At 29.9% G+C, this 21,588-nt stretch overlaps 1 protein-coding gene across 10 annotated transcripts in view; it reads left to right on the top strand.

Annotated features, from left to right (window-relative positions):
- LOC148624810 (ankyrin repeat and MYND domain-containing protein 1-like) overlaps positions 1–20,398 on the top strand; it is a 43,492-nt gene extending 23,094 nt beyond the window's left edge. For 2 of the 10 annotated variants that reach the window (XM_088567722.1, XM_088567723.1), the window contains 8 exons: positions 206–313; positions 717–734; positions 1,965–2,130; positions 2,944–3,157; positions 4,637–4,791; positions 5,650–5,736; positions 12,492–12,625; positions 17,581–20,398. In XM_088567722.1, the coding sequence (XP_088423848.1) occupies positions 206–313; positions 717–734; positions 1,965–2,130; positions 2,944–3,157; positions 4,637–4,791; positions 5,650–5,736; positions 12,492–12,625; positions 17,581–17,733 (1,035 nt within the window). In that variant the 3' untranslated portion in view covers positions 17,734–20,398. Of the gene's footprint in view, positions 1–205; positions 314–716; positions 735–1,964; positions 2,131–2,943; positions 3,158–3,511; positions 4,573–4,636; positions 4,792–5,649; positions 5,737–8,274; positions 8,304–8,726; positions 12,626–15,518; positions 15,555–17,580 lie in introns of those variants that run through there. The other 8 variants (XM_088567724.1, XM_088567726.1, XM_088567729.1 and 5 more) reach the window with 7 other exon arrangements.
- Positions 20,399–21,588: the final 1,190 nt, after the last annotated feature.

Below are 21,588 nucleotides of genomic sequence, written 5' to 3' on the forward strand. Positions count from 1 at the left end.
ATGTGTTTCTATAATGTTAGATTATTTATAATATTACCAACTTGTAATTGGTCATCAGTCATTCCATTTTATATTTAAAAATTGTTTAAGATTAATTTCAAAACCTTATTAGTAACATTTTTTCTACATTAAATGTCTGTTTAATGAATGTTTAATGAAAGGCTATAAAATTTTCATTTGTATATTATCATTTTTTATTTATTAGATTGATAAACTTGTAAAGACAGGTGCCAATATTTTGGCCCCAATACCTATCGGTCCAAAACGGATCATGGGGACTGCTGTAGACTATGCCTACTACATGTTTAACCAGGTAAGAATCTGATGTAAATCTGATGTTGACAATTTTCAAGTTGAAAATATTTCCATTACTGAAGTAAATTTTTGCACACGATTGATAAAACTCACAAATTTTACTCGAGAGGTTGGCTGAAAATGGTATGGGCTATGTTTAAGGTTCAAATTTGGACTAGGTTTACACAAATGTAATTACCTCATAATTGCAACATCTTGATCACCAAATGTGTTATGAATGGAACAGTGCAAATATGAATTATCTTCCCTTGCCGATAACATAACTATGACATACTTTTGAATGTGGTCATGTGACACAAACGTGAAAACTAGTAGCCATGTAAATTAGATATGTTGACAAGGTGTGAAACAATATTATTACAACTTATTTGTTTTAAAAAGCATCTTCCTTTGCTATGAAGGTCTTTCTCAGTGAAAAGGTATTAACGTAATTTCTGACCTGTTGTCAGACAGACTTTATAGGGCATGTAAGTCCCATAATGTAAAGTGTTGGAAGAATCTTGACTATACTGTCTGTAATTGCATTGAATCAACTTGTGAATAGAGAATTATGAAAATCTGATTATCACGTATTCCTGTATAGTAAATAGTATAAGAGAAATAAGGGGCAGAGCTGGAAATTTAGACAAGAGGGATTGTAAGGGGAAAATGGCAAATGGAACAAGGCATTAAAATGACTTGGTTATAATCAAAGAAGAAATAGATGATATGCTAACAAATTATATGTTTGTTTTTCACTTTTTAAGCAAGGGTTGGACATATGATGTGTCTAACTTAGTTGAATCTGAGTCTTATGTGATATTCTTGTGACTTTCTATATTATTTCTGTGGAAGTAGCAAATTAAATACAAAACACCTGTTCTGATTAAAGATATGATCATAAAACTAGTGTCAGACTTACATACCCTACATGTTAATATTAATTTACATTTTGATGTTACAGTTTCTTGGGAGAGTTATTTCAGGTTATTTTTTTGTATTATTATAGAAGTTGGATATTGTTTGAATGCTGCATTGTCCTTTTTGTTCATGTCACAAATGTTTGAACATTGACAGCAGATTATGATGACATATATTGTCTCTTGTTTCACATGTGATGAATGTTGTTATTAAAAACCCATATTTCACAAAAATGTTGCATGTTAATTGAATTATTCGAATGACAATCCCTGTTATGAAACCTATTTTTAAATTATGTCATATTTAATGTTTTATTATTGTTTTAAAAAAAAAGAATCGACATAGACTCAATTATGACTGCATATTGTTTTAACTTACCTTGAAATGCATGATAAAAACTTAAGCTTTACTTGCCAGGTGTATAAAACTTTGTATAATTGTTATTTATTGATGCAACTTATAATTTTTAGATTAAGTTAAATATGATGAATTAGTATAGGCTATAAAATATTTGTTTTAAAATGAATATGATAAAAATGTGACCTATTTGACAATAAGAATAGAAGGAAACTGTTATATAGAACAAAACAAAACAAATGATTTCTGTTTCTTACTTCATATTTTAACAGAAAATGATTTTTTGATAGTAGATAGTTTTGAAGGTAGGAGTTTACAGCACATGATTTATACCTTGAAATTATCTATTTTTATGGTCATGTAATAATTTACTCTGTATCCATGTTTTACAGGATAGAAGAATAGCTCACATGCCTTACCATGCATTGACACATGCAGAGAGGGATACTTATAATGCCAGGAAGAAATTATTAGAACATCTCGGAGATATCCTGCGAACTAAAGCTGTAGAAAGGGAGAGAATGAGACTTGATGAAGAAACTAGCCAGGGAATTAGAAGTAAGTTGGTTGAAAGGATCATAAATGGCTGTAACATATAAAGGATAGTTAAATTCTTTGTTCATTTTTCATAGAACTTTGTACATGGATGGAAAAAAGTAGGCTTATATACTGAACCATGTATAACAGAAATTTACTTCTGTCCATGAGATACAGTAAAATTATGTGCTTGAATTTTTCCAGTTTGTTATTTGATATTATATTGATACTTCACTTTTGGTAATATTAATAGAAATTCCTATTTATCAATATTAAGAATTTTATAATGAGAGTAAAACTAACAGTTCTAGCACCTTTTATGCATTAAATGAATTAACACATAAATTTCTGATTGATATACTACTGTATGATATTTCATGTGTATGGTGGGACTTATATCAGTTCCGCTATGCTTGTCCACTGTACCAGAATACTTCTGATAACACAAACACTTTATGGAGTAGCTTGGTTTGGCACTGTTAGTTTATCATTTTATTTTATTTAGAAGTAGAAGTTTCCAAGTTTTTTTTTTGCTCTTTCCTGTCAATATACCATAACACAAGGATGATTTTTTTCCCTGCCTTTTAGCAGAATTCTGCTATTTTAAGTCCGGATTTCATTGTTACAATTCTTTCTTTTTGTTTACTGTATATTTACTTCCTATTTTGCCAATTTCCACTTTAATTGTTGACCTTAAAGTTCATTCCTGATAATAGTTACTGGTACTTGAATTTGAAGAGATAAGTCCTGAGACTTAAAAAGTCCAAAGCAGCAATAATTATACAAATAATTCTGTTTTGAGTTTTAACACAAATATTGTATTTGTTTTTCCAGGTAGAAGCCCTAGTCCCAACTTTGTATACACTGGTGCTGGTGCTGAATTGCCACCAGGTCACCGAAAGTCAAGGTCACCAAAATCTGCAAAGTCATCTTCTAAGTCACCTGATGTACCACCAGAGAGCAAGGTCAAATTTGAACCGTCAACAAAGAGTCCAAGAACAATGGGTAGAGGCTACCCTGAGAAGGAACCAGGAACTTTACCGCCAAGGTATGAAAAACAGAGCTATTAACTTCTCAATAATGTTTCATCTCTTTTCACAGTTTTAAAATCTCAAAATATTTCAAATCAGAGTGCTGTATTTCTTCTACTGATATGGTTGTTTTTTTAAACAAATAGAGATATGATTTGCCAATATTACTATATATTAATGATATTCAATGCAATCTTAAATGGCAAATAAAGTAAAGATTTCTTAATTCATAACATTTTTAAATTTAAAAATTGTATACAGGTATTAGAGAAGTTGAACATGTGTTTTTCTTACTGAATTTTGCAAAATATTTTAGATTCTTAGCTTGATTGGTCATTAGTTTGAAGCTTTGGTGCCATTTTTAATTTCAGTTTACAATTTTGGCATGGGTCGCATTCATCACTTCACAGTTCTTTTCATTGGAATCCAATGCACGTATTGGGCTATGTATTTTAAACTAATTTGGGTTGAGCTTTTAACATGAGTGACACGTATTTGTATAAAATATGATCCTTTACAGTAAATTCTTCAATTAGGGGGCAAGTGCAAAGACTGCTTTGAAATTTTGGTTGAGAATATGCATGTACTGGTAAATCCATTCATATCAATTCATGTGTGTAATGGGTTATTTTTCATAAAAAAATATTGTGGGAAGAAAGCATGGTTTTTTACTTTCTATAGTGTCCAAAATGATGTGAGTATTTTTACGTCCTCAAAAAATGATTGTGAAAATCTGAAAATTTTGTGGCAGGTGCTTTTTATTTCATTTATTTGGTGCTAAAAATCAGTAGTGAAGCACCCTTAAAAGAGATTAGAGGAGGTCTAAGAACTAAGAGTGGTAGAAAAAAATAAATACAAATGCTGCTGAATATTTTGATAAAAGAAACATGCTTAGCCCATTCTAATAGGTTTTTTGACAGATCTGATAATTTTGTGTTATTATGAGTTATTTCACAAATGAAATACCTTGTACAGGCTAAAATACAAGTATTTGTCACATACAGTTTTATTACTTTTTTGTTTCAGGATTGGTATTACATGTTACATCTTTTGTGTTGGGTGTGTTTTTTTATTTTTGATTGACATCATATCAGTGTTATATAAAGAACATTGTATTGTTTTATATGTGTGATTGATATTGTCAGTTTTAGATATGATTAACTGTTAAGACTGGAAATAAAAATTCAATCTGTATCACTCTTTAACCTAAAAAGACAAACCAAGTATTTTCTGAGAGTTTGTGTATGCATATTTTCATTCTCTTTTTTATTGCATCATTACTTCTTAAGGAAATATTTGATAAATCAAAGGGAAAAGTTTTTGCATCTGTTATTTTCTTCTCACAAATCAGAATATTTTTTAACATTGTGAATTAAGATAGGTTGGATGGGAGGGAACTCATATTGTTGTTCATTTCCTAGATAATTTCATCAAAATTACAAAATCAAAATGATTGCTTAATTTTCTATTCAATTTCTTCTTATTCATTTTAACAGAAAGCCCTTGTTCAAGTACTGTTATGAGTGTGGCCGATCCGTTGGTGTGAGACTGTCTGCCTGTACACGCTGTAAAGAAGTTTATTACTGCAGTAAAGCATGTAAAATCCATGCCTGGGACAAAAGGCATAAACAAGAATGTGTCAGAATTGGAGGTAAAGCTGATTATAATAATGACTTTTAGACAGATATGTTTATTGAAAGGAATGGAAAATGCATGCAATTAGATATGTAGATACTTAATGCTGTTACCTGGTTCAAGGATAGTTTAGTAGCATATTGGGGGCAATAATTTTTTTAAAATGTTAATTGGAAGTCTGCGTAGTTGCATATTGGTTCTGTGATAGGTGTTACCTTTCTTTGGGCAAAATTGTATTATTAGGACTGGAAGTATTGATCTTTACCATGTAATACCTGTTATTTCTATGAAAAGGAACATTTTTATGATAAATACCTGAATTATTATTGTCTGGATAATTCAGTGATTAGACTGCTGTTACAACTCAGAATTTTGTTAAGTGCTTTAATTATTATAGAAACTCATGACTTTTTTCTTAATGTCTAAAAACAGTTTTACTTGTCTTTCATCTCTCATATTCTGAAATGTTTGTTCTGAATCTTTCTTGTAATACAGTAGCATCCTTGCTTTATTTTGTCTTTACTTGATATTTATGTGCTGTGGTTCCTCTGGATTTTTTGGTTTTTTTTTTCAAATAATCTAGATCATTTAGTTCTGAAATTTTCCTTAATTACTGGATAAACATATTTTTTTTATTCTTTCCGAAAGATCTTAAAGAATATGAAAAGGCTACAATGAAAAAAATTATCTTAACAAGGCATAATAATTTTTGTAATGATAAATAGTAAAAATATGACTTTTTCTTTCTTTCTTTTTTTGTTAGCATGTCAGCCAAGCTTTTAGAAGATTTATATATGGCTGTTGGTACTATATCTCCTCTATTTCTCTACCTTCTCTCTTCCATCTATCAACTGTTTTTACTAATATTTCTCAGGAACAGTGTACAGTGGTAGCCCAACGTGGACCGAAGGTAGAAAAAATACAAAAGATGATTGGGCTGCTAATAATACTAACGAGAGAGGCAAGATCGCTGTTTATTGCTCACCCCTTACACAAATATAGCTACCTAAAACACAGCGGTCACTGTATAGCTTTAAGGAGTATAGTACATGTGTACTTAAGCTTACACATTTTAGCTTTCAGATGTTGCTGCTTGTTGAATTCCTTAAAAAACATGTAAATATGATATCAACATATTTTATGGTAAAATTATGATAAGCATAGTAAATGTGTGGAATTAGTGTCTACTTTAATGGCAAACTACTTAGTTGATAAGTGCAATATGATAGGTTTAGGTTTTTTTTGTATTGTCATTTTACCCACATATGAGTAGTGTTCCCAATGATTTTTCAGTTGCTTTGCTTTTCAAATATTGGATTAAGTCAAGTAAACACTTGGTTAGTAATTTGACAATTTTTTGACAAGTCATGAATATTGAAATCATTGTAATCTGTTTAATCCTTGGGTAATTTTGTATTTATTTTTATCTAGCTCAGTTGAAGTCTAAAATATTTAAGAATATTTCCAAAAAGACAGCTTATAACAGAATTACTAAAAATTGTACTGGGACTTTCCAAGCAAAAAATTCATATCAACAGATTCATGTGCAAATGCCTCAACAAAAAATAAGATACAGTCTTTAAAAAACGGAGGAGGGTCACTGATTATTTTTATCTTTAAGCAACAAGGTCTAGTAAACAGTTTTATTATGAAATATTTATATTGTGTATTGTGTCTGTATGTATAAGTGTTTGTGTGTTATTGCTTATATTTAACCAATGTTTTTAGAATAATTATTTAAATGGAATCTTTATGAATTCATGTTGGCCTTTTTTACTGTAAAACCTTCATGGAAAGACTAAATTTATGTAGATGTAGAGGTAACGTTTCTTCGCTAAGAATGATAATCTGCTAAAGAAGAAAAAAGGAAGATAACTCAACATTCCACTGGTCAGAGCTGTCTTTATACTCCACCACATTAAGTAACAAGGTATTATGTGATACCCTTTGAAAAGTGACATGTCAGTCTGTCCGTCCTCCAATGGTTTGCTGATGATAACTTGAGAAAGGATCAATGAGTTCGTTTTTTTTTAATTTTACACAGTTGTTTAGTACTTACGCATATTTTATTTTAGGCTTTGTCTATGATGAATGGAGCACAAAGTGTGCCCTTATAGTTTTCAAATTGTTTGCTATGAAATAACAGTTTAAACATACATTTAAATAAATAAATAATATAAAATAGTATCCGTCGATGTATTTTAAGACAAAACAAATGTGCAATCATCTACTTTTGTACAGGTACAATTTTCAGCAAAATCCAAAATGCACATTTTTCCATTCCCCTTTTTTCACCATTACATTGTTGGTATCACTTAATGCTCAATTAATGTCCTATTTATTCTACAGAAAAAACTCTTGCTTTAGATAGTAAGCTCATATGATAGTTTTTCTTTCAATTTCCATGTAGGTTTGATTTCAGAGTATCTATTAGAACCGTGTTCAGAGGTTACTTTAAAACAAAAGAGAAAAAGGATTGCCTGCCTTCCTTAAGTCATATTATTTTGATTGTAATAAATTAGTCATTTAACTTTAAAAATACACTGCTACCATTCTTATATTAATTTTGCCAGCTAATGTTGCTGATGTCAATGTTAAAAAGCACTGGAAAACAGCTGGGACTAAAGTTATGTCAATGATAAAAAGCAAAACCACAAAGCGTAAGTTAGGGGGATACACTTAGCATATAACCAAGCAACTTGATTGTGACTTGTAATCCACGTAAGTGTAATAAACCTTGAGCAAGTGTGGTGTTTTTCTGTGGCTTTAAACATCAGAAATTTAAATCCTCAATAACTCACAGTTTTAGTTTTTTATCAATCCAATGACTGTTTTTGTCTTGCTAAGAAGTATTGAGCTCACACATCACAATTTAAGCTAATGTATTCACATTAAGCACTGTATAGTTCATTACAAAATTACAGGTATCTTTCCTTGTCTTATCCCTGTATTACATTAATGACTGCATTTCTGAGAAGGCCAGCATTGAACAGTTGAGAGGATATTGATGATACAGACATAATATCCACCTGTTATCTTCTCGCCGTAACTCATTATTATACAAGAAATAGGTCTATTTATTGGCATTATTGTCTAGACTTTTACAAAAGTGCTTTTCCATTTTCATTTTAAAGTCTTGTGAGGTAAAAGAGTTTGATTCAAAGGCTGATAACTTGTTTTGAGGATGACTTATCAGACAATCTGTAAGATGAACAAAGTTTTGATTTAAAGAGAAGTTTTCAATATTTAATTATTTGGTGTAGAAATATATTTTCACTCCATGCTGTAAATATTTCAAGTAATGTTAATGTAACAAACACATCACATTATTCCTGAAGGAAAATATTTCTAATATTTTATACCCTTTTTTGATTGATACAGTATGTTCCATTGTACACCCTTTTCCATCCAAGTGTTTTTTTTTTAACAAAATGCCCAAAGTAAAAAAAAAAACACTCTAGGGTCTAATGATAATTTTTGTAAATCTTGAAAATTTTAGAGAGTTTTGAAAAAGTTTATATAATAAAGGTAAATGCATGTGAAATGCTGTGGAGTATTTTGAGTTGTTTGTTATCTCACTCTAAAATGCATGGCTTTATGACAAGCTACCTTTGAACCACTTGATTTACATGATTTATATTAATTTACATAATTTATATTACATAATCAGGTTTAATTGAACTGAAAATAATTAAAAGCATGAGATTTTGTATTTTTTCCATCTTATTTTATGTTTTTGTTAGAGTGTAGTTTTTAAGACTTCTTACCTACCTGAGTAATATATTTTTATATAAAAAAAAATACCTTTAAACATTTGTTTTAACTAACCCTACAAGCTACCACTAAATTGTGATTTAAAAAAAAATATATATTTATCATTTTTTTATTATGATACAATTTGACTTAATTATTCTAATTCAAGTAACATTTCTCAATTTATATTCTTTACAGCAAGGAGTAAGTACAAGCTTTTGAAACTTGCAGTATCTTTACACCACAATATAGTAATTATACACAAACTTGATTTGCTGGTTTCTGAATCTAATTCTAAAAAAAAGCAACTGCCATGATTATATTTATTTGGCTTTACTTTGCACATTTTCTGCAGGTTTTAACCTATTACCTTTAAGTTATTGTTCCAGATACTTTTGATTAATAGATTTTTTGATACAGTTGCTTTGCAATCTCTCTACCTTGGTTCAGGGTTGGCAGGATACAATACATGTACATTATTACAACTGTTTGTCGTTTGATTGACGACTGTCTCTATTATTAGTTTGCAAGTTATTTTAAGTCTTTTCTGCACAAAATACTCAAATGAGGTTCCAGATAAGGCCAAATGAAATTAATTAGTAGATTCTTATCCTGTCCCATCCCTACAAAAAGTTACATAAATTAAAAAAAATTGTATTGGGTTATCAAAATAAGGAATTTTTAGTATCAGTTTCTAGTATTGAGATAATATAACACACGAATCTTTCATTTCTTGGTGATTAAAACAATGTTTCTTCTCTGAAAATGATTTGGCTATTGATTTAGAATATGTCTATACTTCAAATAGCTATAATTTTGATACAAAATATTTGGTAAGACATAAAAAATAAGAAATAAAATCTTCCCACCCACTCCATATTTTTTTGCAAAGGTTGGAGTAGAATCTACCATATAAGTTACTTGGCCTAATATTTATAGAAATTGACAGAAAATTTCAAAATAAAAATGTGTTAATATGAAAGTTGTTATTCTATAGTTAAATCAAAAGAACCTAACTGGAAATTTTTCAGTTCAATACATTCTTTATTTGTTTCCTTTTTCTGAATTCATTTTTTTTAAAGATTACTAACTTAACAAACAATTTCTAATGAATCTGTAGATCTTGATAGCTGATAAACAAATATTGCTTTTGTTGAATTTTCTATAAAATACAAAATTGCATAACTGGGATTCAGCCCCAGGCAAAAGAAAAATTCTGAACAAAAGACGCAAACTCCATCAGTCAAGTATACAATGCTTAATTGGCAAAAATGTTGCTTTTATTCAAGTTTTAAAAATATAAACTTCTTTTAGTAAGTTTTGCTCAGAGCAGTTTTGTCTGACTCATTTTTATGTGTACTGTACAGTGACCTAGCTCATCATTGAGTTATTTATATAATCTCTGCACAAATACATCATTAAAGTATGTCAAACTGTTTCCATGACAACACAACATTCCATGATTTTCTATTCTATTTTTGATTTTCACTCCCTTTTTTTCTGTTGATTCATTTCTCAGCAGTAAGATTATACATTAAAATTCGGTAAACTTTGATTAGCTCTACAAAAAAGTAATTAAGGGAACCAAGATTCTAGTGGAATTCAAAAGATTATAATCCAGGGACAAAGACCAGACATGGAAAACAGACAATAACAACAAAGAACATAAAGTAACTATAATAATACACACAAAGTAACAATAGTAAATAAGCAACTTAAGACTCCACTAAAACTGGGGTCATGAATCAGATGCACCAGTCTGGTAAGTGTTCTCTGCTTGTCTAGAAGCACCTGCTCCTAAAATGTCTACAAATCAGTATCTCCTGTTCCTCTGGATATTGGATTTTTTGGTTGTTGAGAGATGATCAAGATGATAGATTGATCCACTCAAAAAAATGTACAGATTTGTTATTTTTTGTTTTTGTTTTTTTGGAGGTATCTGTTTTAATTTGCTGTCTTAGTTTTTTTTTACTTACCTGACATGTTTGTACTTTAACAAGAATTTCCAGTGCACTGTGCAATATGAAATGTCTTATTTTTTATCAGCTTTTTTAAAATTTATACAAAAGATTGAAAAAAAAGAAATCAGTTAAGTTTTAAAGAAATTTAATGTAATTCTTATTCTGTGTGATATGAAATATCTTAATTTTCTTTTTAAAATATGAACTTTTCAATGATATTGAATGTGAACAACATAAAAAGTTCTTTTCATGATAATTTTAAATATTTATTCTTGAAGTTTAGACAGAAAGTTTCACAGCAAGCCCAATCGGGCCAGTCATTATTTTCTTCTTGATGTGAAACCTCCAAAACTGGTATTATTTTAACTGTTGGCAAGGTCGTTGTATTCAATAATGTTGTCATTTGTTAACATCATAGAAGTATTATAAGTGTGAGATATAAAGAATAATGGCAAATGGAATAGTTGTCTTGGGTGTGTTATAAACCATCCTGCATTTAGAAAGGTTTTAAGATATCATTTCCTATTAAAATTTTAGATTGACTTTATTACAGGAAAACACACCAATATGGTTTAAAAAATACTTTCCGGCAATTTTATCTGTATTAAATGATTTGAAGTTAATAATGTAGTAGGAAATGTAACTGTCTTCCTTCAGAAAACTTCCAGGATATTCCAATTATCAATTTTCTTATAATGTATGCCAGACTGTCATAGAATTAAAGGGGAGGGTTTTTTTTTCAACAAATATTTGTACATATTTTGCTTACACATTTTGCTTGACCAATCCTCTATCATGTCGAAATCCAGTGCTACAGTATCCCTTTGATTAAAAATCTTGTTGATGCGATATATTGTCTTTTGTATGCTTGTGTATGGATCTTTGTTCCAGATTCTTTTCAGTTAATCCTTTGAAAAATGGAAGAAAATATTGGCATATTCAAGTATTTTTTCTTCTTGCATTACAGCTTTTCGAGTTCTTTTGACTCCATTGTTTGAGCATGTGATTTATCAATGCACTTTTTAACTTATTTATATTTATATTTTTACAACTTCGTATTTAATCTTCCTACAAAATTTTTTTATGCTTATATCACCTTTATTTAAAAAAAAAAGAGTTGATTTTTTTTTTTTTTTAAGCAGTGGGTAGCTGTTAGTCTTTGGTATAAAATTTGAAATTCTTGAAAATTGATAGATATGCAATCTACTTCAAAGTAAATTATTGCATTAATAACAGGTAAGATGTGTTTAAAAAGTTGTTCAGTTTGCCTCACTGTAATACATGTATAGCATTATAAGCATTGATTAGTGGAAGATGTACAGTAAAACCTGTCTACACCAAACCATATGTAATATAATTACCTGTCTAAACCAGACACAATTTTAAGCCCTTTTATATCAGTTAAAATGTATTTTGATCCTGGGGACACCAAATACAGTACCTGTCTAAATACAGTCCAAAGGTGGTTTGGTTTAGATAGGATTCACTGTGTAGGTTATGCAATCTGTTTCTATTTTGTTGGAACCCTGTCAAGGGAGTTAGTAGCAGTAACATTAATTTTTGGTAACATAATGATTTGTAGGAAAAGTTCATAAATCATACAATGTAGACAATATCTCATCTTGTGTAATTATTTGACAACTAACTTAACATTGATAAAGCTGTTCTTCAGAGCTTTAGAGAAATTCCACATTAGCTCTGTTAAGTATTTAAAGATCATCTAGTTTTATAGTGCTGTCATGGGATAGGCACTTAAGAATGGCTATACTTAATTTATTTATTTTATGCATTGTGTTTATGATTTTCAAATATAGATTGATAAAGGTAGATTGAACATTCATATATTTCTAAAGTATCAGTTGTGTCTTGATTTAAACAAAATTTTAGAAAAATTCAATTAATAATATTTTCATCCTTAGGGGCAAAATTTTCGAGCTCATCAATTACACTCCTTCCATTGGAATTGTTTTAGTATAAAAGCATGACTTAACTGCATTTTTAGGGAGATCCAGAAGTCCTTCTCCAAAAGGTGAAAGAAAGGGAAAATCAGACAGTCCTACTCCTCACACGCAGCTTGGTAAAGGAAAACTCACTGTTAATGACCTCAATAAGGACAAAAAGGCATTGAGGATTAGTGTAAGTATTTATTGTTAAATCTGAACAAATGTGACAGCCTCCATTTCCTTGTTTCAAAATGTATCAGTATGTGTTTTTATATAAAAATTTTCCCATTTTATGAGTCCGGCAGAATCTTTGAAAAATTGTTTGTTTCCCTATTACATTTGATCTATTAGTTATAAAATGATGTTATGAAGTTGAATCAGCATGAAGCTGTCATACATGTGCATATGATGTTCTTATTTTTATTTTGAACAATTAAGAAGGGTCTATCAGAAAGGACAAATTTAGCCTTAACATGGTTTTTGGTATATTTCAAAAATGAGGATGCATTTACCTTTTAAGCAAATTCTGGCAATGACAGCAATATATTGTTTATTGCCTTTGGCAATCTCATTATTCATAGATGTTTTAATTACTTTGTTTTTTGTGTGTTGTAAATTAGGTACATAATATTTAATTTTTAAGAAATTTTCAACTTTTTCCATGAAAGATTTATGGTTTCTTTTTTGAGGAGTTATTTGTCCACTAAAGTACTTAATTTTGGTTAGTATGTCTGTTGGACATGCAGTATGTTTTTGATCACCATCATTAAACACATTTTTTATTATTTCTCTCAGCTATCACTATTTATCTCCCCCTATTCACTACAAAACCTTAGGTGTGTCATGAGCAAAATAACAACAAAACATATATTAATACTAAGTGTTGTTCAAAGATGTACAGTAAGTGTGCCTGTGTATGACCATCTCTTCCTCATGTTAATTTTTTGTTCTTGTGACAAATTTATTAGTACCATCTTTGTAATTAAGTCTGTAAATTTAGAAATTATTGTGATGCTCTCATTGATAGGAAAATTTTGAATGTATAATAGGCCTCATTGAAATTCCTTTTAGGAAATAGCAAATTATAATCACACTTTGGCGAAGCATACTACGACGAATAACATTAACATTGCGCTATTATAGATACATACAATAATTTCTGAATTTAAGGTATTTGTGTCAAAAAAAGTCTTGTGACAGTAATCTTTTTTTGTAACTGCTTTCATTCAACTCATTTGGAAATCTCATGCGAAGGGAAATAACATCAGAACCAACTGGTTAAATGTATCGGGTAGGATAGGAAGGACAGTGAACACTTCACTTAGAAAATAAAAGTACCTAGACTCATGTGACTACCTAAATGAATTGAAGGAAATGTTTATCTTCTAGCAATTAAATACAAATATACTTAAACTTCAATTGTTTTTATTTTATCAAAAAACTGTTTATTGTTCCGTTATCTTTGGTGAGGCAAGAAACCATAATGTCTGACTGTGAGTTCATTCCTTTTGTAATAAATGTAAATAAAAAGAACCAGTAACTGCAAAAATAATTATTGTCATTAAAGATAAGTATCTTCTGGTAAGTAAATCCTGAAAAAAAATTATTGTCATTAAAATAAGCATCTTCTGGCAAGTAAATCCTGAAAGAAAAGGATCACTTAGTTATCCTGATGTAACTTTGCCTCATTTTTATATCAGTTGTCATGTTTTTCATAATTTTTGGCCTATTATAAAGAGTGTCAATCTACCTGTTTTATATTTAAATATAGCCCTTATTTATAGAGAAAAAAGGAAATACTTGTTTGTGTGTATGTTATACCATATAAGGCAGAAAACATAAGATTATCATGAAACTTGGAACAACTGGGTGTCATTTTATTGTGTCTCTTTGCATTACTTTGAAAATCTGAGGCCAGGTTAAGGTGTATCAAACCTAAAAAGGAAAAAAAAACAAAATCAATGAGTCTAAGAAATTTCTTTAAAACCACCAGGTAACTCTTAATAAAAAAATAGAATGTACTCACTTTTGTGGCACAAGGAATTGGGCACTGAAACAGTAATAGTTCTACTAATGTCTCTTTCATATTTTGTAGTAATTGTATAGATTTTTCCACTTCTAATGGGTTTGTGTATCACACTGATATGCATTGATTCGCAATGCTTTGCTTTTACCTTGATTTCATAGGGCTAATACTATGATAATGCCTTTTAAAGAGGCAATAAGATCAAAATACTGTGAACTGCCAAATTTTTGTAGCAGTTTTATTTTTGCTATTTTCACAATAATATCTGTAACACAAACATAAAAATGCTGTGAATATTTTTTTTCAAAGAACATTATGCTTTAATTTTTGTGAATTTAAAACATTGATCACAGAAACAGCAAAAAAGATGGCACAAAAATTTCCTGGTTTACAGTGTGTCTTTTCAGAAGTGCTAGATTTTAAAGGCAGCTTTTAAATTTACATATTAGCCTAGTATACAATGAATGTTGCTCTATAATGTCTTTTTTGTATGAACAATTTTGATTGAAAGTTGTGTACTTTGTAAATCACTTTTTATTTGATTCATTAGTTTTCTTGATTGGCGGATTTTTTGTTTTATTACAGATTGATAGGTTGCCTTTCATCATAACTGGTGAAAGTGCAAAATCAATGAATAATTTGAACCAATTACAGATATTCTTCAAAAGAAACTGTCCTTGTAGCTGTAGTTGATTGAATCCCATTATTTGCTTTTTTCTTCTCAGCTTCCAGGTTCAGTTTCTACTACCCCACTTGTCTACTGTTGTTGGAAGTTCAGTCTTCCATCTTTTCCCCCTCTTTTTTTACCTGTAATTGATGGAAGTTTGATGTCTGTGCAGCTTTCCCTGTATTATTGCTTTCTCACATCTTAATCTTCAAGTTATATAACAATGCATTGTCGTTTTTAAGGTTTTTTTTCCAATTAAGAACATTGTCGAAGTGCTTTTATTATATCAGCAATGATGTACGCTGGATCTCTTTCCGATGTCTATATACTTAAATTGTCATATTACAGGAAACCAGTTTCCTTGACTAAAACATTTATAATGACTTATTTCAGATTAAAGACTCCATAACAAAATAAAAATGGATAATTGTAGGTGAACGCTTCCTACTTGCACAACATGAGCTTCCCTTGTTTGTTACCACACTATTCCTCCCTGTGTCATGTTCTTTCTAATTTAATCAGTATATTTTTAATAAATTTTACCTTTTTTATTGCAATTACTAGGAATTTGTGTGTGGTTTGTCGGCACATCTCTTGCGAACTGCTTATTAACTTTGATTTACATGTAACTTGTGTCTTATAATGGGCTTTTAAAACTTTCTATATTTTTATTTATGAATATTCTGTCAAAAAAGAGGAAGTTTAATGATCGAGGATGACGTCATAAGTGAAGTTGAGGGTTACCATGGGTAGATTGATATTTGAAGGAAAATCTTGGGACAAAGAAGAAACAAAGTAAACAGATAGAAAATACAATAAATGTAGAAAAATATTACACAAAATAGCAAAGAAATAGAAAACAGATAAATAAAAAAAGTTGATGCACATGTTTTAATGTGATGAAAGCACTGTGTGTCGTGTTTTGTTTGATATGTGTTTTTTTTTTTTTAATTTTGGGTGGGGAGAGGGGTTAAATGTAATCTTGTATTTTGGGAGGATATATGTTTTATTATACTGAAAATGAAAAATAAAAAATGTATGAAGTCAATCTAATGGGAAATAAATGTTGAGTTTTTGTGGCGTATTTTGACCATTTGATTTTAATTGATTGTGATTCAGTATTTTTGGCCTTACATATTAGTTGCAAGTTCCATAATGTAAAAAAAAATGGAAAATATTGAAATCAGCTTCATTAAATTAGACACTGAAAAAAAAAAATGAATTCATAACAGAAATGCTTAAGCATATCACTGATAATGTGGGTCTTATTGGTCCAGATATATGTATTTTATGTTTAAGGGCTACTTAATGTCCTTGTAAGGCAATATTTAAGAGAACAGGCTATTTTGATCAGTTATTATGACCAAATTGTGTAGTATATACATTTACAGGAAAGGAAAGGAAATTTTAGATGTTTCAGTTTTGTTCATCTTGTTAAAGTATGCATGGACTCAAAGCCATAAGTTTCAGAAGAATAAAGGGTCCAATTTCACCTTAATATACTGAGTTTACCTTACTTTTAATTTTTTTTTTGTGTGCAGTTGAGAAAACATTTTCAGATATTTACACTGTCCAATAATTTGCACTTCTTAAACTTGTTGAAGAATTACATTGCACAGATAAGAATTCATACAACTCCCAGTTCCTAATATATGATCTTCCATTTCATATTGCATTACTTACAGAAAAAAATTCCAAGTACAAGTGTTTCCAACTAAACATAATCTTTTTCTCCTATATTTGCCTGCTTTGATGTCTTTGTTTTAAACTTATAGACATAGGAATATATGTATTCTGTAAAAGGAATTTTTTAACTGTGGACACCAAATTTTACTTAGTTATAGCTAAAGTATCATTTGGAATACAACTGTCTGAATGAATTAAAAATTTGTTTGTCTTTCTGATTTGTTTGGAGGAATTATAAAGGTTCATTGGATATTATAATTTGTTGATCTTTGGATGAGTGGAGTAAGAAGAAAGGTTACACATATTTTAAAATTTCTATTACAGTATTTTTATGCAATATCGTAACCATATATTATTTATATTAACTTGGAAAAACTTGTTTTAAAGTGACATGATTCTTATGTGTGTGTTGAGATAAATTTTAAATCAACAATATTTGTTTTCATTTTCAGGCAACAATTGTTCGATGTGATTATTTTTCATAGGGCAAATACAAGCTAGTTTCCATGATTGTTAATAAGAACAAGCTGTTCACTTACCTGAAACCTACCCTTCATAAGTATTTGCATGTGACTAGATTATACATTTATGACAAGTTTCGTCTTGTTCTACATAACTGTGTATGAAAGTCCATGGTTAATTCTGACATATTGTTCTGTTTTTGTTTTTAAAATGATTTTGATATTGTATAAAGTTTAGGGATAGATTGTATATTGATTGTGTTGCCTTAGTATTAGATTGGCTTTATAGACACATTTCTTTTTTACAGATTGGTCAAAAAGGGCTTAGTTCTAGTGCTAGAGGAAAGCGAGAAGTCACAATTTTAGGAATTGATCCCAGAAAAATTACCTCGGAAAAAAGTCAGAGAAGAAGACCAAACTATCCTCCTTGGGTGTATGTTGATAATTACAGTTATGTGTGATGATGCATTTGATTAGTTAAAATATAAGATGTTTTTAAGTTAAAACTATTTTTGTACATACAGATTTTTAAATTTATATTTATTTGTTTTATCTTCTGAATGTGCAATTCTGCTAATTGTATACAATTCATATAGAGTAAATTGAAAATTTATTAGCAATATAAGAAGATGAATTCATCTGTTTCTTAATTTGAAATTTGTTACTTTAAAAATGACTCATGCTGATTTTTGTGCCAATTAGAAAGGTTGCTCGTCATTGAATAAAATGTGAATCATTTTTCTGTGTCAAAATGAACCCATTGATAAAAAATATACTTTCTGATTATTTATCAGTATTTATAACTAAACTTATCGCCTATTAAAGTATGATTAAAAGTTTGTGATATGTAAAATTTTATTTCAAATGTTGTAGTAACACATCAAAACTTAGTTTTGACTTGGGTCATTTTCACACAATTTTTTTGTGAATTTGATCATATACTGTCATATCAGAATGTCTTAAATAGCTGCTGATTTCTGTGCCTACCGTATTTTGTTACTTTTATACTTTTTTAAATTTTATTATTTGGTTGTATTGTTATGATATATCTGTGATATTTATTTATACATTTCTACTTTTACTGTTGATAGTCGAATATTTATTGTAACTGGAATTTTCCGTGCTGTATGTGGATTTATTACAAGTTACCTCCAATTTGCAAGAGTTGTCTTTCATAAATTCTTGTATGATGTCAAACAAATGAAGCAGGTTTCACTTGATCTTTTTTATAATTAATTTTAAAGTCTTATGATACAAGCATAACTGTCAAAACAAAGCTGCCGTAATGTGTTAGAAAGAAAAGAGAATTTTACCTAAAGTAAACATTGTTTTTTCTCTTGTTAAATAAAGCCTTCTATGCCAGCTTCTACATCTGTCCTCACATCATGAGCTTTGAGGTGTTTAAATAATTTTTAGTACAATCATTGGCATGAAAAGAAAAATCTCCTTAATTATGATTGTTCTCCAATTATTCCTATAATTTTGAGCAGTTGAAATGAAGGGGTGAGATTACTGTGTGCTTAATTGCAGCTAAATATTCAAAAACACATTCATAGGGAAATTATACTTTTGTCTGTGACTAAGTAAATAATTCCTTATTTTAGATAAATACCTTTTTTTATATAATTTCTGTCTCTGAAATTATTTGTTTATTTTAGTCTATTTGAAATTATTTCTCATTAATATTTGTTTGATGTCCACTGTCTTGCATTTATCACTGAATGTATTTTGCATTTAGATGTAATGTATGTGCACTACTCCGCAGACAAATCAGGCAAATCAATAAAAATGTCTTGCACATGCAATTTCTAATTGCATAATGGTTTTACAGATCAATAACTGCATACCCCATAGATGAAACTAATCAGTTAAAAAGACAATGGATATTTATATATTCGCAAAACACAAAGGAGAGAGAATAAACACTTCTATACTGAACTCAGACAGAAGTCTTGTTTTTTGTTGTTGATTGATTTTTATCCTAGTAATGATAAAATTAGAATGATTTGATGACTTAGAATCAAGCAAATAACAATTTCATTTGTAGTTTATTTAGGATCAGTAATACGTGTACAATCACTGTGTTAGAAAGATGGACATTAAATTTCCTTTGACATAAATGATACATTATGAGGTATGATCTGAAACTTGCAATTTGTTGTGCTGTTATCTGGTTATACTTTAATTAGTATCAGGATATTTACCTTTAATAATAATGATGTATGTTGACAACATTTTTGTCCTAAATTCACCCTCTAAACCAAAGATTTAGGTTAGCCTTTAAGTTAATGGGTTCAGTGGCACTATTTTTTAGCTCATCTGGTGCAAGGCCATGTAAGCTATTGCCATGACTTGATGTCAGTCGTCTTCATGGTCATCGTCTGTTAACAGTTTTTCAAAATTCTTCTCCTCTGTCCCTTCTTGACTAATTGGAATCAAATTTAGTATGAATGTTTCTTGGGGTATCTTGCACAAAAGTTATTTTTAGATTTTTGATAGGTCAAAAAACATTGCCGCCGTTACTAAAAATAGAACATAGGGTCAGACAATAGTTTTTCACATATATCTCCAAATTCGTTAGGTTTAGCCAAATTCTTAGGTGGAGTAAAAGTGTTCATTATGAGATCTGTCTGTGGTCAAATTTTCATGTTTATATGTTAAGCCATGTAATGATCCTTATGATAAACCTACCAAAGACTTCTTCAGTCTAATTTATTAGACGACATACTGTTAATTTTATTGCTATTGAAAAAACAAAATTTAACCAGGTGAGCGATTCAGGCTCCTAGCAGCCGCTTGTTTGAAATTTGTTATTCTAAAATAAGGGTTTCTTAAAATGGCTGAAAAGTGACTAAATAAAAATAATATAAGGTTCAATTCAGATATGTTTCCTAGATATGACAGTACTTCTACAAATTATACTGTGTATAATATGGTCCTGGAATACGATTTTAGTGTCTCTCTCTGTGTCTTTGCTTTAGTAGAATTGTTTCCCTTTGCCCTGAAAATAATGACTGTCAATTGTTATGATTTTTTTGTGTATTAATGATGCCATTATGTTACATTTGTTATCCTAAGATGTGCACAGTCATAATGTTATCAATAAAATACCTATTGATTTTAAAACTGTAATTTTTACTTGTGAGTATTATTAAAACACGGAAACGGAAAGGGTTATGGTTATTAAATTCTTACCTTAAACTGTTAAACTAGTAATTAAATCGAGTATGTTTAAAACGGATACTCGTGTGTGATTCAAAATAAGGTGTGGTGTGCGAAATCTCTAATTTTCATTATAATTGCGTTCCTTTTTCGTTTCTGCCTTTTTGTAACTAACACCCTTGTAAAGTTTGTTTGGGGTGGTACATACGGTGGTTCGTTCCATACTATTTGTGGATCGCTGCTAATTCATGTATGAAAAAATGTACAAATTCCCTATCATGACCAAGTTGTACTCTACTACATGTCAATGGAACTACCATTCGATTAATATGGGTCGGGGACCTATCCAAGGGGGAAGTTTGAAATAAAAAATGCAAGATCCAGAATTACCTGAACTAAAGCGGCAGAGCAGACCATATGAAAAAATGCAGTCCTGATCTCTGTTTGTCCTTATATATACTATTGTTTGTTTTATCAAAATAATTCAAGTGCTGGAGAAAAACGGCAGAACCTAATTATGTTTTCTCAGATTTCGAGCGCGATGGAATTTTTCATCCTGGTCCCTATAAAAATCAAATGATTACTCAATAAATCATGATATGGATGATCGATATGAATGTTAGGAGTTAGTGTAACTAGGTTATATGCTTTGGAGTATCTATGAAGCTACTCAACTAGACGATGGTTTATTGAAATCACCTTGTCCATCCGTAAATCTGTTCGTTCGAAGTTCGTAGCAATTTCTTTCAATTCCCAATGGATGGATTGATTTCGAATTTGTTAGTGGCATTATATATAGATTAGGCAACGATTTTGGTTGCTGTCGGATATCTATTGATCCCTGTCTTTTGGGACGAACGCTGAAGTTATTTTTCACTTAATGGAATTATTATACACAGACAATTTTTCTCACAAAAAATTTGGCTGCCAATGCAATGCATTGATTTAAAAGTTGGAACGTAATGCACGTACATTTTGATAGACGGGCCATATGTTGTAAGCGATTTTGTTTTCTGTTGGATATCACGTTCCCGTTTCATTTGACTTCCCCATCAAACTGTACGAGTAAGGGGATACCTAGTACGACAAGGTGCGCTTTTTTATTTCATTATTTTTAGTGCATGTGTATTTGTGTGTGAATCATGATTCCGAGT

The sequence above is a fragment of the Perna viridis genome, chromosome 2, assembly GCF_037379345.1.
Source record: "Perna viridis isolate PV_CMFRI_1.1 ecotype Kerala chromosome 2, ASM3737934v1, whole genome shotgun sequence".
Classification (NCBI taxonomy): Eukaryota; Metazoa; Mollusca; class Bivalvia; order Mytilida; family Mytilidae; genus Perna; species Perna viridis.